Source organism: Aotus nancymaae, unplaced genomic scaffold (assembly GCF_030222135.1).
Source record: "Aotus nancymaae isolate 86718 unplaced genomic scaffold, 86718_ANA_hifiasm-v0.15.2.pri h1tg000033l, whole genome shotgun sequence".
Lineage (NCBI taxonomy): Eukaryota > Metazoa > Chordata > Mammalia > Primates > Aotidae > Aotus > Aotus nancymaae.
The window spans coordinates 37863424-37880287 of record NW_026988447.1 but is presented as its reverse complement, the minus strand read 5'-3'; the positions used below and the strand labels follow the sequence as shown (position 1 = coordinate 37880287).

General features: G+C 44.2%; 2 protein-coding genes across 6 annotated transcripts in view; both read left to right on the top strand.

The window, feature by feature from the left end:
* The first annotated feature begins 387 nt into the window (after positions 1–387).
* Positions 388–16864, top strand: part of JADE1 (jade family PHD finger 1) — a 65748-nt gene continuing 49271 nt past the window's right edge. The window contains exon 1 of one of the 5 annotated variants that reach the window (XM_012472994.2): positions 388–577. The gene's annotated coding sequence lies outside the window, so the exon portion shown is untranslated. Of the gene's footprint in view, positions 578–672; positions 977–1949; positions 2077–2909; positions 2929–16864 lie in introns of those variants that run through there. The other 4 variants (XM_012472993.2, XM_012472996.2, XM_012472995.2 and 1 more) reach the window with 4 other exon arrangements.
* LOC110567274 (single-stranded DNA-binding protein, mitochondrial) lies at positions 8993–9722 on the top strand. Its single transcript, XM_064383729.1, has one exon. It carries the CDS (start codon positions 9139–9141, stop codon positions 9583–9585), a length of 447 nt encoding a protein of 148 aa, XP_064239799.1. The 5' UTR covers positions 8993–9138; the 3' UTR covers positions 9586–9722.

Here is a 16864-nt window from a genome sequence, read left to right as displayed (position 1 = left end):
TTATTTTAAACTAATTTGAAAGAATCCGTTTCTAGATGTCAGACAAGAGTTGAAATTGGGACAGCAGTTTGAAGGGGCTAATTTAAAAACCCACTTTCCTGCTTGGAGACACCTCAAGAATTTCTAGGCTCACAAGGTGGGTGAAGCAAGGAAAGAGATTTTAAGACCTGAACAGTGCCATTCTTTGCGAGCCCCCACTGGCGCAGTCCGAGTCGGCTGCGGCGAGGGCTGCGAAGAGTTAACGATGGACCGAGCCCCCCGCGCCGCGGGGTCCCCGCGTGCTCCCTCCGCCCTCCCGTCCCCACCCTCTCGTTTTGGCTAGGGATTAAAGTGCTCCCCCCTGTGGCAGCAGTGACCCAGAAATGGGTTTGATTCACACAGTCCTTCCTCCATAACAAGCCAAGCGCCAGACCGAGAGTGCCTCCGTGCGCGAGTGCCGGGTGTGTGCGCGCCGGAGAGAGCAGGGGCCCGCCCGGCTCCCCGCCCGCCCGCCCGCCCGCTGCGGCCCGAACTCATGCAGCTCCGAGCTAGCGAGCGGCGCCTACCCCAGCGCCTCGGCCGAACCCCACCGCAGCAGGTACGCGCGCGAGCCGCGGGGGGTGCGCGGGGTGGGCGCGCCGCTCATGTGTCCGCGCGTGTCCGCGCGTGGGTCCGTGTGCGCGTCCGGGTCCCGCGGCGGCGGCGGCGGCTTCAGGACGAGCCGAGAAGCTCAGCCATATTTGATGGTTTTGTTGCTTTGCTCGGGAGTTCTCGGGAGTAATTTAATGCCGAAGGTCGCTGCCTAGTGGAAATAATATAGTACGTCATTAATATGGCGCCAAAAGATTGGGTTCTCGATATGTAGCGAGGAGGGAGGGACGCAGCCGCCGAGCGCAGCGTTACTATCCCACCAGTAACTTGGGCATTGCCGGGGCGGGGGCCGGAGGAGGAGGAGAGGATGATTTTTGGATCCTGAGAATTGATCTATGTTGGATCAGTAAGTTTTATTATGATTTTTTTTTTCAAATTTGGGGGGCTGAAGACTTAGAGCTATTTCTTCTTTTGGATTTGCGAAGAACATGCGGTTTTCAGGTGAATCATCAATTAAACGCATTCAGGAGCAGAAGCCCAGTTTTAAGTTGGCTTTAGTTTGTAGGGTTTTTTTTTTTTTTTTGAAAGCCAAAGTGCATTAGGCTGCATGAAAGTGGAAAGCATAGTAGCAACTTGGTAGACAGATGGCAATGGCAGAACGCAGGTTCGCGTACATATATGAATCCAGAGTGTGTGAGACCGTGTGTGTGGTGGGACTGTATTTGTCCAAACATAGGTGTGTGTAGGTACATCTGTGTGTGGTAGCCGCAGCTCTGGCTCTTGTCAGCGCGTCACCACATGTCCAAAATATTCATTGCATCAATTCAAGGGCAGTGAGAGGGGGTTGGGGGGTAGAGAGACAGCTTGGCAATTAGATTCTTCCGAATTGGGCTTCCAGTGGTCAGACCTTTTACTTACAGCGCGACTGCTTGTAAAGTATAAAAACCCTTTCATCGATGAAATGGGGTAGGAGTTGGCATTGGTAGAGCAAAGTAACGATTAATCACGAACTTAAAGCGGATTGCAAATTGCAACCTTTGGCACCGTCTGCAAATTGTGGGGGAGGGGTCTCTTGGTCTCCTTGCTTCCTTAAATGAATGTGCAGTTGCAGTGTGTACCCCGGGACTGCAAGTTGCAGAGCCCTTCAGTGCACGTGTCTCGTGCCTGTGAGTGTGTGTTTTCGAGTTGGGGGCTGTTGTTCGGTAGCCAGCAGGCTTTCCGGGTTGCTCGGCATTGGTTTGCAAATGCGGGAGAGGGATGGAATGTGGAATGTTGACCGGGGAACCGAATCCTGTCGGAACGGTCCCATTTGCTGGAGAAATTCGATCCCTTCCACCTCCTTCCCGCTCCCCCCCGCCCGCCTTCGGGCAGGAGGCGGGGCTGAGGACGCGGCTGCTGCTCAAAGTGGCGGAGCGCGGCGGCGGGAGGCAGGTGCACGGCACCCGCCAGTGGGGGTGCCTCAACTTCCGCGGGCGTTTAAATAGCAGCCTCTCTCCCCTCCCACCGGTAATAGGTGACCTGGCGGCCGAGGGCGGCGGGGGGAGGGAACTGGGGGAGACTCCGGAGCTAGCCTCCGCGGCACGTGGGCAGGTGCTGGGTGGCCCCGGGGCCAACTTTTGTAGCCCGCCTCTGGCGTTTGAGGAGAGGCGGCCCAGTGTGGAAATGGGGGCGGGCGGCGGCGGAGCCGCTGCTTCTCAGCCACGGCCGGAGCGTCACCTAACGGTCCCAGCTACGCCGCCTGGGCCGGGGTGGGGGGGTTGCGGGGGCGGGGACGCCCAGCCCGTCGCGCCCGCCCCGCACAAAGCCCGCGGCGCGGGCGCCCCCGCCCCGGGAACGGCCTGAAGCCCTACGCGTCCCCGCGCCGGTTCCGGCGGGCGGCCGCAGGCGTTTGTTTGTTGGTTCCGCGCCGCCTTCCTCCCCGGATGGCTTCCTGTGACAGAGGTGATACACAGTTTCCAGAACTGTCTGGGGGCGGGAGCGGGAGCGGGAGCGGGAGCCGAGCCCGCTCGGAGCTCCTCGCCGCCGCCGCCGCCCCCATCTTAAAACCGTTTCTCGCCGGCGCGCCCGCCCCAGCCCGAAGGTGCCGCCCCGGAGAGACTCGGGGAGGGAGACGTCGCGGCCGTTTCCAGCGGCGCAAGTGGCTTCTGGACGCGAGGGAGCGTTTGATTTGCAACTGGGGCCGAGCGGATTGGTGCAGCTGGCGGCAGCGGGGCGGGAGGAGCGGCGGCGGCGGGGGGTGGCCACTTTCAAATGGAGAGGGCGGCGGCGGCGGCGGCGGGGACGCCGCTGCGGAGGGAGTGGGGCTTGGTTGCGCCACGAGAAGGTGTCATCACTGCACCGGGGCTAATTCCGGCGGAGGTGCCGGGAGTTACTTTCCATTCCTCCTGCGCTGTTGTTTCTGTCGCCTCGGGGGGGGGAGGAGGAGGAGGAGGAGGAGGAGGAGGAATGGGAGAGAGGGAGGGGGCGGCGCCGCGCGGATCCGCGGCCCTGCGCATTCCCCGGCGGGCGGCAGGAGCCGCGCTGAGCGTTCGCCGCTGCGGGGCGGCGGCCCAGCTCCCCCTACCCTGAGGTGCCCCTCCTTGCTGGGATCCTCAGCCTTCTCACCCCTTCTCCTTACCGCACTCCGCCACCCTTCCACCAGGGCTCCTCATCCTCAAGTCCTCAACACCGGTTCTGCGCGTCCCAGGTCTCCCCCGCCACCGCGGGCCCTCCCCACCCCAGGCTCCCCTGGCCCTGGGTTGCCCACCCCAAGCGCGCGGGGGCGTTTGCAGTCCCGGCGCCGGTGAATGCAGAGAGCAAACAAAAAAGCGGGCGATTTAAACGTGCCTTCGAAACCCGTTAGGAAGGCGTCGTCATCCGGAGACCGTTTAAAAGGAGCTTTAGCTTGCCTTCTAGTAACGAGAAGGCTGGCGCCCTGCCTTACCTCGGCAGGAACGAGGGGCTGTCGCCCTCTATTTACCCCGGCCAAGAGGGAATTTAAATTTTCTTTTGTAAAATGACAGCTGCAGTGAATGACCTGAGATAGGTACGTTTTTTAGGAAAGTAGGAGAGGATCTGAGGTTTCCATTAATGGCAGTGCTTAGGGGGTTCTTTCCCATAGGTTTTTATTAGGTGAACTATTTTTCCACCAGCCGTGAAGGCTAGCTCTCTTGCTGCTTGTAGCTCAAGGCTAATACCTTTCAAAGCTAATGAACTAGCTTTAAGATACAGAGAAAGTATTTCCCTGAAAAATGATTTAGGTAGTGACTCACCAGTGGTTAGAGATTTTATAGTAAGTTGCATGTTGATCAAATCACAACTGATCAAGATTTAATCACTTCTAGGTGGAGAAAGGAAGCATTCAAAGTACCCATACTTATACTGACTAAACACTTTTGATGTAATAATTTGTTGTAGGTGAGCAACATATATGAGTGGAAATAAATGGGATATTCTGTGAGTAACACTCTTAGCAAGTACATGCAACCCAGAATTTTTATGGTCCTTTTATCCCAAAGATCTTAGTCCTATTTACTTACACTTTTAAATCAGATGTTCTGATTGGTATTTTGCTGTCTTTCTCAAAGTTTGTATAGTTTTTTAAGTGTCTATTTGGCATTATCATTTTAATGTGTAGCATAAATACAATTTCAAGCTGTTTAAGTGATAGGTTTCCTCATATTTCTTTTCATTCCTATCTAGCAGAGATAATGGGAGTGTCTGAAAGTGAGGTAGAACTTGGAACTTGATTCCATCTTTAAGATTACAGACTGCTTTCTAGTAAAAGTTGGGTGGTTGCACATATATTTTAGCTTTAACAAAGGTAGATATGTGTTCATTTAAAAGGAGAAAAGCCCACCTTCTTACTTCTTCCCGCTTCACTTCTCACTTCCCGTTTTCACAGAAAGCTTGACTGGTTTTCTGCCTGTAAACCAGTGCTTTGCTTTTATTAGCAAGGTTGAAAGAGTAGGTGAGCAATGAAAAATAAGATTGAGTGAAACCAGAGGGAGAAAACTTGCTGGAGTTTAAGGAATTGTCTTGTTGCTTAGCCTAGGGGGTTGGGGAAGAAAGAACTAAACAAACTTGGAGGACTAGGTGAGAGTGAAAGCCGATTTCCATTGCGTCTCACCTGTAGTAGGCACGTGGTCCATACTGATTTTTGACTTCGAGAAACTGTTACTGACTTAAAAAGTTATACAACTAGTGTTACACATACGTTTTTGAAAATTAGAAAATACAAGGAAACAAATAGGAAAATAACACATTGCTACCATCCATAGATGACCAGTGTACTACTTTTCAGATAATTTTCTATGCATGTACATGTTTGTTTTAATGAATATGCGATACATGTATATACCATTTATAAGGACCTTTTTTCTGTCAGCTAGCTCGGTTTTTAATATCATCTATTACTGGGCATCTTTAGATTTCTCCATTTAGCCCCAGCATATAATAGAGCAGCTTTGTCTTAACCACTGTCTAATAAAGGACTGTTTATTGCATTTGGTTGTTTCCCTTAAGTAGATTTTAATCTTGAATAACTTTTTGACAGAATATCTGACACCGAGGAGGCCAGCCTTTGGAAATAAAGTTGTCTGGATTTTTAAAAAGCAGGAAATCAAAATAGTATTTAGAATAGTATTTATTTTAATTTGGAAATTTTAGATTTGGAGATAATCTGTTAGAGAAATACTTTAAGGAAACTTGCTTGCCTGATGTTACTTTTCCACAGACTTGTTGGAAAAAGATTTATCAGATGTCTGTGTTTCAGTACTGAGGTGGTTGGAACTGTAAACATCAGGATATCAAACACGGATTACATCTTGTCTCTTTAGGGTTTGGTCAGAATGAAGAGGAGGCATAGGAACCTGTCACAGTTCTGCTTTCGTCTTATTTGTGAAGCTCTTCCCTGTCGTTTAGTATTATGGGGCACCTTTTGAAGCATTGCAGCTAATGGTCTGTCAGAATTTGCATTATTCAACTGGTTTTCCCGTGAGGTTTATAAAACAGCTATCTCGTGGAGGGAAATGTGACATATTAGGGAACACACCTTGCTTTTTATTTGGGTTGGCATTAACAGTTTAACTTGATTGTTAAAACAGTGAAAGTTACATTACGTTTAACTTTTTTCCTCCCTTGTACAAGCCTTTAACTTAGAGAATTGGCACCATATTCAACAGCACCTTTTTTTTTTTTTTCTAAAATGAAGGGTGGGTTTGCTTGGAGTTTCTAGTTTCTTAGAAGGCATCAGCAATCTTAATTAGGAAAGTATTTTAATTCCTGAGACAGGTAAGTTGTTTCCTAAGAAGTCCTAGTGTTTAATCTATTTTTTCCGTTTTAAAGTCCTTGTAGCACTTTACATGATCATGTATTCAAAATCTGAACAATTACTATGTTTATTCTTTTCATCTTTGTGGAATGTAATGTCAGAAAGTTGAGATTTAATTCAGTATAGTCCTTTGCCTAGCATATTTTTTTGTGAAAACTTTGGTTTGGGATCATGAAGGGTGTATGCATTATTTTGATTTTTTTTCTTTTGCAGTTTGTAGCCCTGATGAAGCAAGTTACTCTGCCCTCCTAATATATGCAAGAAAATTACCTTGGAGGGCCTTTTTTTTTTTTTGAGACAGAGTCTCACTCTGTTGCCCAGGCTGGAGTGCATTGGTGTGATGTCAGCTCACTGCAACCTCTGCCTCCTGGGTTCAAGCAGTTCTCCTGCCTCAGCCTCTTGAATAGCTGGGACTACAGGCATGGACCACTACACCTGGCTAATTTTTGTATTTTTAGTACAGACGAGGGTTTCACCATTTTGGTCAGGCTAGTCTTGAACTCCCGACCTCCTGATCTGCTCTCCTCGGCCTCCCAAAGTGCTGGAATTATAGGCGCGAGCCACTGCTCCCAGCCCTGGAGGGCCTTTTTAATTATACATAGAAGTGACGATTTGTAAGTTTAAAGTTGAGTGTCATGGAATAGAATGGAAGAAATTGATGCTAAACTCTGGCTATGATAAACTCTGGCTATGATGGGGTCTTTTCTAGCCCAGGACCTGAATGAATTTTAAGGATCCTTTTCTTACTTCAAAGCACAAACATAAAGATTACCAGACTTGGAATGGAAAGTCTTTGTCACTAGGAAAGGGGCCATGTAGTTTACTTTTAATCTCCTAGACCTATAGTATATGGTGTACACGCAACAAATATTCAGAGACCAAGTTTTGGTTACTCTAAAACAAATTCATTATTTACTTTTTGCCTTTGGTTCTTCAGATAGAGGCAAGACATAATGTGATTAAGAGCAGTTGAAGAAAGTTAATTTTTGAAACCTTAGGTTCTTTTGGGCTTATTTGTTGAGGGATGTAAACTACAGTTTTCTCTTTTTTTTTTTTTGAGACAAGTTCTTGCTATGTCACCCAGAGTGGAGTGCAGTGGTGTGATCTCGGCTCACTTCAGCCTCCGCCTCCTAGGTTCAAGTGATTCTCATGAGTCAGCCTGTGGAGTGGCTGGGATCACAGGCAAGTGCTACCATGGCCGGCTAATTTTTGTATTTTTTCCTTTTCCTTTTTTTTTTTTTTTGAGACAGTCTCGCTCTGTTACCAGGTGCCAGGCTGGAGTGCAGTGGTGCGATCTCGGCTCACTGCAACCTCCACCTCGCAGGTTCAAGCAATTCTTCTGCCTCAGCCTCCCGAGTAGCTGGGACTACAGTCACGTGCCACCACACCCAGCTAATTTTTGTATTTTTTAGTAGAGATGGGGTTTTACCATGTTGGCCAGGATGGTCTCGATCTCTTGACCTCGTGATCTGCCCGCCTCGGCCTCCCAAAGTGCTGAGATTACAGGCATGAGCCACCGCGTCCGGTCTTTTCTTTTTCTTTTTTTTTTTTTTTTGAGACAGTCTCGCTCTGTCTCCCAGGCTGGAGTGCAGTGGCGTGACCTCAGCTCACTGCAACCTCTGCCTCCCGGGTTCAAGTGAGTCTCCTGCCTCAGCCTCCCGAGTAGCTGGGACTAAAGGTGTGTGTCACCACGTGCTGCTAATTTTTAGTGGAGATGGGGTTTCACCGTGTTAGCCAGGATGGTGTCGATGTCTTGACCTCGTGATCCACCAGCTCGCAGAGTTCTGAGGCGTGAGTTACCATGCCTAGCTAGTTTTCTGTTACTTCAAAAGCACTCACAATTGGCATCTGTCTATCTGCCTGTCTATGTTTTTTGTTAGAAAGATGAGGTTTCACTATGTTGCTCAGGTTGCCCAGGCTAGTCTTGAACTTAGGAGTTCCAGCAGTCCTCCCGCCTTGACCTCCGGAGTAGCTGAGATTACAGGTGTGCACCAGCATGGCTGGTGGTGGTAATATTTTAAACTATTGAACATTTAGTGTCTCCTGTGCAGATTTTATTAATTTGAGAATTCATGGCATCATCCATGAGAGTTTATAAGCAGTTATTTTAAGTGAAGATTTCAGTGGTGTGAATCCACACTGAGAAATAAAATGATCATTTTTTTTCACTTCTTACACCAGGCTAAGGAATAAGAAATAGCAATGTTATTAGCAAGTTGCTTGAAGTTGAACTTCATAGCTTGCTTTAATTTTGCACAAAGTACATTAAATACAATTTAATTTTTTATTTTTTTGGACAAAGTCTTACTCTGTCGCCCTGGCTGGAGTGCTGGAGAAAAAGTCACTGGTTTTACTGTGGCCTTTTTTAAGTTGATGAGAGTCCCCTCAGTGCCCTCCCTGACCTTTTCTTCATTTTGATTATTGCCTGTTCTAGTTAGGGACTTATTTATTAATTTTTTTTTAGACAGAGTCTCACTCTGTCACCCAGGATGGAGTACAGTAGCACAGTCTCCCCTCACTGCAACCTCTGTCTCCTGGGTTCAAGCAATTCTCCTGTCTCAGCCTCCCAAGTAGCTGGGATTACAGGCGTTTGCCACCACAACCGGCTAATTCTTGTGTTTTTAGTAGAGATGGGGTTTCGCCATGTTGGCCAGGCTGGTCTCAAACTCTTGACCTCAGGTGATCCACCTGCCTTGGCCTCCCAAAGTGCTGGGATTACAAGCGTGAGCCACCTCACCCGGCCATAGTTAGGGACTTCATAAGGAGTGATTGTGTCTGATCCTTAATTTTGTAAAGTTTCCAGTACTTGCCCAGGACCTGGTAATTGATTCATATTGAACTAAACACACATAGTGGTGGTTTATAAACATACTACTAGTCTGTTGAGGTGTACGAGAGATCAGTTGACTTTTTCTGTAAAGAGCCAGGTAGTCAATATTTTAGGTTTTGTGGATCATATGGTCTGTCACAACTGCTCAAGTCTACAGTTGTGGCAAAGCAACCATGGACAGAATGGATGAGTGTGACCATGTTCCAATGAATAATTATGGATATAGAAATGTAAAATTTTTATAAGCTAAATAAGTCATGAAATGTTCTCTGACTCTCTATTCTCAACCATTTAAATATGTGGAAATCACTCTTAGCTGAAAAGCCATACAGAAACAGGCTGTTGATCCCCTGACTGGCCGGGCTGGCCGGGTTAGAGCGTCAGGAACAACCTAAAGATTAGACTGTAAGAAAAGAAAATAGAAGCCATGTTTCGAAGACCTGTATTACAGGTACTTCATCAGTTTGTAAGACATGCATCCGAAACAGCTGCCAGTCTGGTTCTTGAAAGATCCCTGAATCGTGTGCAGTTACTTGGGCGAGTGGGTCAGGACCCTGTCTTGAGACAGGCGGAAGGAAAAAATCCAGTCACAATATTTTCTCTAGCAACAAATGAGATGTGGCGATCAGGGGAAAGTGAAGTTTACCAAATAGGCGATGTGAGTCAAAAGACAACGTGGCACAGAATATCAGTATTCCGGCCAGGCCTCAGAGATGTGGCATATCAGTATGTGAGAAAGGGGTCTCGAATTTATGTGGAAGGGAAAATAGACTATGGTGAATACACGGATAAAAATAATGTGAGGCGACAAGCAACAACAATCATAGCTGATAATATTATATTTCTGAGTGACCAGACAAAAGAGAAGGAATAGAATGGATGACTCTTCTTTGGCCATCATTTGGTACAGTCTCATTTCCAAATCATGTATAATCCTTATAGTTCCCAAGGACAAGAATTAAAATACTCTTTTACATTAAAAAAAAAAAAAAAAGAAACAGGCTGTTGACTCCTGATTGGTTGATTGATTTGAGACTGGGTCTCACCCCGTTGTCCAGGATAGAGTGTAGTGATGCAAACTCCTGGTTCACATGATCCTCCCACCCTAGCCTCCCCAGTAGCTGGCACTGCAGGCGCCCCCCACCAGCCCTGGTTCACTTTTTGTGTTTTTTGTAGTGATGGGGTTTTGCTTTGTTTCCCTGTCTGATCTCAAACTCCTGAGCTCAAAAGTTCTGCCCACTTTGGCCATCACTCCTTGGCCTCCCCAGATTTATAGTAAGATGCAGCAGTCACTTGATTGTTTCTGCTGGTGGCTCAGCTCCCTTCTAGGAACCTGAAAATACAAGTTGAAATTAGAAATTTGTTTGGAGGTAGTTGGCTATGCTGAGGGCTGTGGGGTCGTGCCCACCTCTGCCCTTTCCTAGGCTGGAGTGCAATGGTTTTTTTTTTTTTTTTTTTTTTTTTTTTTGTGGAAACAGGGTTTTTCTGTTGCTCAGGCTTGAGTGCAGTGGCATGATCATGGCTCAACAACCTCCTGGTCTCAAGCAGTTCTCCTGCCTTAGCTTCCAGAGTAGCTGGGACTCTGATCCTAGATCCCTTTTGAGGATAAAATGTGTAAGAACAATTTCCTTGGTCGTCTCTCATACCCTCCAAAGGGGGTCAAGCTAAGAAACCCTTTGTAAGAGGATATGCATTATAAGATTGGGTTCCTTTACAGAGGGAGATAATGTCAAGTAGGGTGTCTGTGTGTCACACCAGTCAGAAGTTAATGCCTGCCCCTCCTACTCTTGTTGTAGTGTTTAAGGAACTGCTGACCCATTCTTCCAGTTTTATCTTTTGTGTGCTCCACTAGGTAGAATGAATGGCATTTGCAACCATCTTGCAATGAATCTGTATTTCAGTTTTCCAAGTTAACATGTTGTTTATTGATGACATTTTCAGTTTTTACTCCCTGATAACATATCATGGACTTAATCATTCACATGGCCTCTTTTTAAATCCCAGTGGACATCCAGGAGGGAGAAGCCCATGGTCTAGGAATCCCAGGGGGGAGGTAGCTGGCACAGGAGGAGGGTGCCTGCCCATCTGCCTGGGGGACTGGACTTCGGTTCTGCTACTGTCTTTGCACTGCATCTACATACGTGTCTTTGTCCAAGTTGATAAACATCCAGAATTCAGTGTACTCCTCTTTAAAAGTAGGAAGGGTGGATTAAATTATTTTAAATTGTTTCTTAAATCCTCTCTACCTCTACAGTTAATTACGATTTTATGGGTTTCTTTTGGGAAGATTTCTTATAGACACAGTCTGTATTGTGAGTGTTGTAGACACAGTCTATGTTGTGAGATTCAGACTTCAGCCTCAGAGAATGCTTTCTGGACCTTGCTACTAGGTTTGAGACCATTTTAGGTTTCCATGATCGTAATAACAAGACTTGTACAATGGTGATGAAATGTTTGTTTTCATATGTAACTGGAATGATTGTGTAAATGCTGTTTTTGTCAAGTATGTCATCTAGGTCTTCAAATATACAACATTGGGAGTCTCATTCTTTTTTTAAAACAGTACGTTAAAAATTTTTGGTGACTTAACATTGTTAGTGGTAACTGATAGTTTCTGACAACCAGGTATAATCAAGGAAAAAAGTTCTTGAAAAACAGCTGCATTTCAATCTGCACAGTGTAATTGTCATTAGCTGGTTGAGTCTGGTTTCTGCAGAAGCTGCTTTGTATATCCTGTATAAGAACATCTGGTTTGAGCATTTAAAAATCTTTTAAAATTACCCTGTAGACATTTAGCATTTATTGGCTTATTCCACCAAGGGTAGAATAATGGGTTGTAGAATCCTTTCCCATGCTTACTCTTACCTTTGTTCATTCAGAAGCACTTGGTATTTCTAAAGTGTCTAATGAACTTTTAGAGTTTGACATGAAGATTTGGGTGTATATGTATGTATTATAGAAATTAGTACCTGGTTCAGAGACCCCCAAGGCAGAATGGAACACAAACTTCTGATTTCAGTGAAATGCTTTAGAAAATAAACATTTCATTTTTGTATATTCTGAAGAGATTAATCTGACTCGTTTTTCCTGGTAAATTGTCAGAAAACTGTGAGACTAGGAATAGGACATAAAGGGCAAATGGGCTTTATTTCTCTGGGTGGTAGCACTGTCTTAAGAAGGGTTCTGATGATATGCCTGGGCTTGTGGAAAAGAATGACTTAATTTATCAACCATAGGTGTAAGGAATGACATATTTGCTAGCTACCTCTTGAACATAGCCTTTTTATTTTTTCCAAAATACTACTGTTGAAATGGATAAAGAGTTGAAATGTGTTCTTTAAAGATAGTTTAAACCCTAATTTTCCTGTGTGGGTTAGTTTTTTCTATTGTTGTATATATTTTAAGGGACCTCTGCATATTGGCTGTTTTTACCTGTTTCAAAAACTTAAGGTTTTGAAGTATGTGATAACCTAATCAAGCAGATAGGGAATAATAGCATTTTATGGCATTATTATTATTTTTTTTTTGAGGCGGAGTTTTGCTCTTGTTTCCCAGGCTGGAGTGCAATGGCACAATCTTGGTTCACTGCAACCTCTGCCTTCTGGGTTCAAGTGATTCTCCCGCCTCAGCCTCCTGAGTAGCTGGGATTACAGACATGCACCACCATGCCTAGCTAATTTTTTGTATTTTTAATAAAGATGGAGTTTCTCCATGTTGATCATGGTGGTCTCAAACTCCTGACCTCAGGTGATCCACCCGCCTCGGCCTCCAGAAGTGCTGGAATTACAGACGTGAGCCTCGCCTGGCTTTATGGCATTATTACCTTTTCTTTTTTTCTTCTGCACCTTTGCATCAGATATTTTTTTTTTTTTTGAGATGGAGTCTCGCTCTGTCGCCCAGTCTGGAGTACAATGGCCTGATACCGGCTTACTACAACCTCTGCCTCCTGGGTTCAAGCGATTCTCCTGCCTCAGCCTCCCAAGTAGCTGGGACTATAGGCGCCCGCTACTATGTCTAGCTAATTTTTGTATTTTTAGTAGAAACGGGGTTTCACCATATTGGCCAAGCGACCGAACTCCTGACCTTGTGATCCACCCTCCTCAGCCTCCCAAAGTGCTGAAATTACAGGTGTGAGCCACTGTGCCTAGCCCACATAAAGCAAGACAAGTCTTTGATACTGCATCTCAGGAAAGAGGTGGCATGTACATAGTTTATCGATGGCTGGTCATTATAGGCTGGTGCTTTTCGGGGCAAGAAGTTGTGCTCCAGTGTCTTTTACATACTGAGGAGCAGGGAAGATAGGTGTTGGCTTTTAAATCTTTACTATTATATATGTAGTATACGATCATGGTAAAAAGTTAAAATCACATTAAAGGTCATATAGAGAAGTAAAAATTCTCAACTCAGTCTGTCTTGGAACTCTTTGGTCACATTTCTTAGAGATAACCACTGTGAACCTTTATGTTCTTCAAGAAATTTTCCATGAATATACAGGCAATTGCTGTACGTGTTTTCTTTCCTCTTATATATAAATGACCTTATATTTTGGGTTTTTTCCCTGCAGTTTGCCTGTTTTTCTCTCCTAATATGTCTTGGGCATCTTTCCATATCTGAGCATTTAGATCTAACAGAAAAGAATTCTGAGTAGATGGAAATAAGGATAAAAGCTCAAGATTGGAGACCATGGTGACTGACTGCCTTTTTTGTTTGGTTGTGAATTAATTTACTCCCATGTCAAGGGAAGTTAAAAAAATACATTCCAAGTACAAATGATTGGAATGTTTTGTCGTAGCTGCTCTTATTCAGTTGCTGACTCTTAATTGAGTTAACAATTACAGAGACCTGGAAGGGGTTTAATAGATTGCCTTAGAGCTCATAAGCAGTGATTGGATTATTTATAAATTGGCAAATGAGAGCTGCTTGTGATTCATTCAGAACCACTGAAATGTATAAATTCCTTTAAGTCTTGAAAAATGCTTTCTTGGTTTTTAAATCTGAGTTCAAAAATAACTTATAAAGAATTTACAGTGAACTAGTGTGTTATAGTACATGGGCTTTATGAGTAATTCTCCTAAGAGTAAATATTATAGTTATTATCTAGTCAGTTATCATAATTTTTTTCTTTTGGAGGAGGTGGCTATTTATTGCTAATATAAACTTGTCAGCTGAATATTTTTAAGTTTTACCTTTTTCCAGAGGTTCTGTATTAGCTTGGGCCAGCATTTTCCTTAAATAAGGTTTGATGTATGACATTATAAAGAACACAGTTTTTTACTTGAGATATTTAGGCAAGATTAAAATATTAACACTTAAGATTTAAGCTGTTTGTCAGTTAAATCTATTATCCTTTTTTTTTTTTTGACTCGATATAACCCTTTAGTTAAATTGAGAATTTGGGTTTGAGTTATAGTCATAGTAGGATTTGTAGATTCTGTGAGCATATGAATTAGGTAATGTTGCCAATTTGAAAACTTCATATCTAGGCGATTAACGTTTACTTTAAAAACTGAGGTAAGAAACCAGCTGGGTTTCCTTCATGTACATCTAGGGGCAGGTAGACAGATTTTATTGTGAAATACAGATCATTATATTTGAGTACTTAGAACTGTCTATTCCATAGAAGGCAAAAGTGACCTATTAAGGATGTAATATGTCTTTTTGGGAGAGTATTCTGTGATCAGTAATTTAGGAATCAAATTATCAGGTACATAGTGTTTAAAAAATAATTTGAACTATGTGAACTTAAACAGTATGGAGTAGCTCATGAAATAGTTTTATGTAAGACCACCTGGTTTCTGAAAATACATTCTTTAGTACCTTTAGTTTTAGCTGTTTGACAAAATGAAAGGACATCAATAAATTTAAAAATGAATACAGAAGGTATTCCAGTTAAAGATCAATTAGATATTAAAGTAAAAGGATCTCAAATTAAATAAAGTGGGTTGAACATAAAGTAACAGTACAGGAACTAAGGCATTCGTCCAATAGGTTATTTTAATACATAGTATTGCAGTGGGTGATATATAAAAGTATGTAGAGGTCTTTAATTGAGTACCTTCTAGAACTTCTTGAGTGAAATAAATAACAACGGAAACAGTAGATAAAATTGATATTTTGAGAGAGAAACCAGCCTTTCTGCATATGAGCAGTAAGACAGTTAAAATCACTAGGGTGTAATCCTTATTATAGCTATAGAGTTTATAGCCTGATAAATGGCCCCTGTTCTACCACAGAGAGTAATTCTAGTAACTGGACAGTTTGTTTTTCTCAAGTCGGTCTCTGTTTCCCAGGAATAGCATTGAATAAACATCCTCAAATTCTTAATCATCATCATCTTCTTTTTTTTCTGAGACCGAGTTTTATGGACAGAGTCTTGCTATATTGCCCAGGCTGGAATGCAGTGGCATGATCTTGGCTCACTGCAACCTCTGCCTCCCAGGTTCATGCGATTCTCCTGCCTCAGCCTCTCAAGGAGCTGGGACAACAGGCATGCACCACCAAACCTGGCTAATTTTTTTGTATTTTTAGTAGAGACAGGGTTTCACCACATTGGCTAGGCTGGTCTCAAACTCCTGGCCTCAAGTTATCTGCCTGCCTCGGCCTACCTAAGTGTTTGGATTGTAAGCATGAGCCACTGTACGGGGGCCCTCTTATTCTTTTGTAAAAGCCCTTTTCTCCTTGTCCACGAGGTTCTCATTCTTTCTTAGAATCATCACGACCACACCCAGGTCACTGAACTTGTTCACTCACATTCCTGGGCCACCTTAGGGATGAGTTCCTTCAGCTAGTGGCTGCTGTTAATCTATTGCATGCAGATTTTTCCCAGTTTCAGTCAGAGGAATGTAAATTTCAAAGTTTTCGGGTTTCTTGCTATCTTATGTGCATGTGAGCAGTAATCTGGTGACTTTTACTGCACTTACCACACTGAAGACACTTGTCTAGCTATTTGCTGTTTCCTTCAAGTAGACTGTGTGCTCCTGCAGCGCAGACATTCCATATCTTGTTCACCCTATCTCTGACATCTAACTTGATAAAATTTTCCTCAAATTAATATGTTAACTAATGTACCGCATTATAACCCACATGACAGAAGGGATCCAAGGAGGGAGTGATCTGCATGTAATCTGAATAGGGGTTTGGGCCAGTGGGTAAAGCATGTGTTTGCGTTTCTTGAGGAGATGGTTCTCCAGCAGCTGCTACAGATGCTCAGTTGTCTTGGTGCATCTTTCCCTGCAGTGAGTAGAGTAGAGACACCAGAGGATTATTAAGTAACTGGTTCAGCCATGGTCTTTGGCCAGTGGCCTTTCCAGGCAGTGTTCTGTTTTTAATCTAACTTCCTAGGTAGTCTTTTGGCAAACTCCCAAAATGCCCACTAACACTTTTGTCTCTGTAGCTATTATGTTTCTCATGGTAAATGGACACTCCAGGCTTCTATAAGTTGAATACCTTTCTATCAGTTTTGAGGAAATTTAGACAGAATGTTAGGTTGAGACTATCTTTGATTCAGAGGGCATCTATTGTAGCCATCCTGAGAAGCCTTGTTTCTGACCAGTCTGAGTTGGGTTCAATCTGTGTCCCCCACTGCAAGACTTCATGTGTTCCTTATACTACCATCATGGTCCCCCTTCTCTGTTACCTTTTTTTTTTTTTTTTTTTGAGACAGGCTGTCACACCCAGACTGGAGTGTAGTGGTACGATCTCTGCTCACTGCAACCTCTGCCTCCTGGGTTCAGGTGATTCTCCTGCCTCAGCCTCCTGAGTAGCTAGGACTACAGGTGCATTCCATGACACCTGGCTAATCAAAATTTTTTTTTTTTTTTTTTTTTTTTTTTTTAGTAGAGACAGGGTTTTGGCATGTTGGCTAGGCTGGTCTTGAACTCCTGACCTCAGATAATACGCCTGCCTCGGCCTCCCAAAGTTCTGGGATTATAGGTGTGAGCCACTGCAACTGGCCCTCTGTTATGTGTTTATTTCATATTTGACTTGAGAGAATCTGTGTTCTTTAGAAATTATTGTAATCCGTAGAGACACATTCATGAAGCATTTAAGTCATGATGCAAGGCAGTAGTTTATTGAATACTGACAAAGACTTCTTTGACCAAAACTTTGGTCATGCTCCTCTGTTCCTTCGAGTGAATGGGCACTACCTGGGG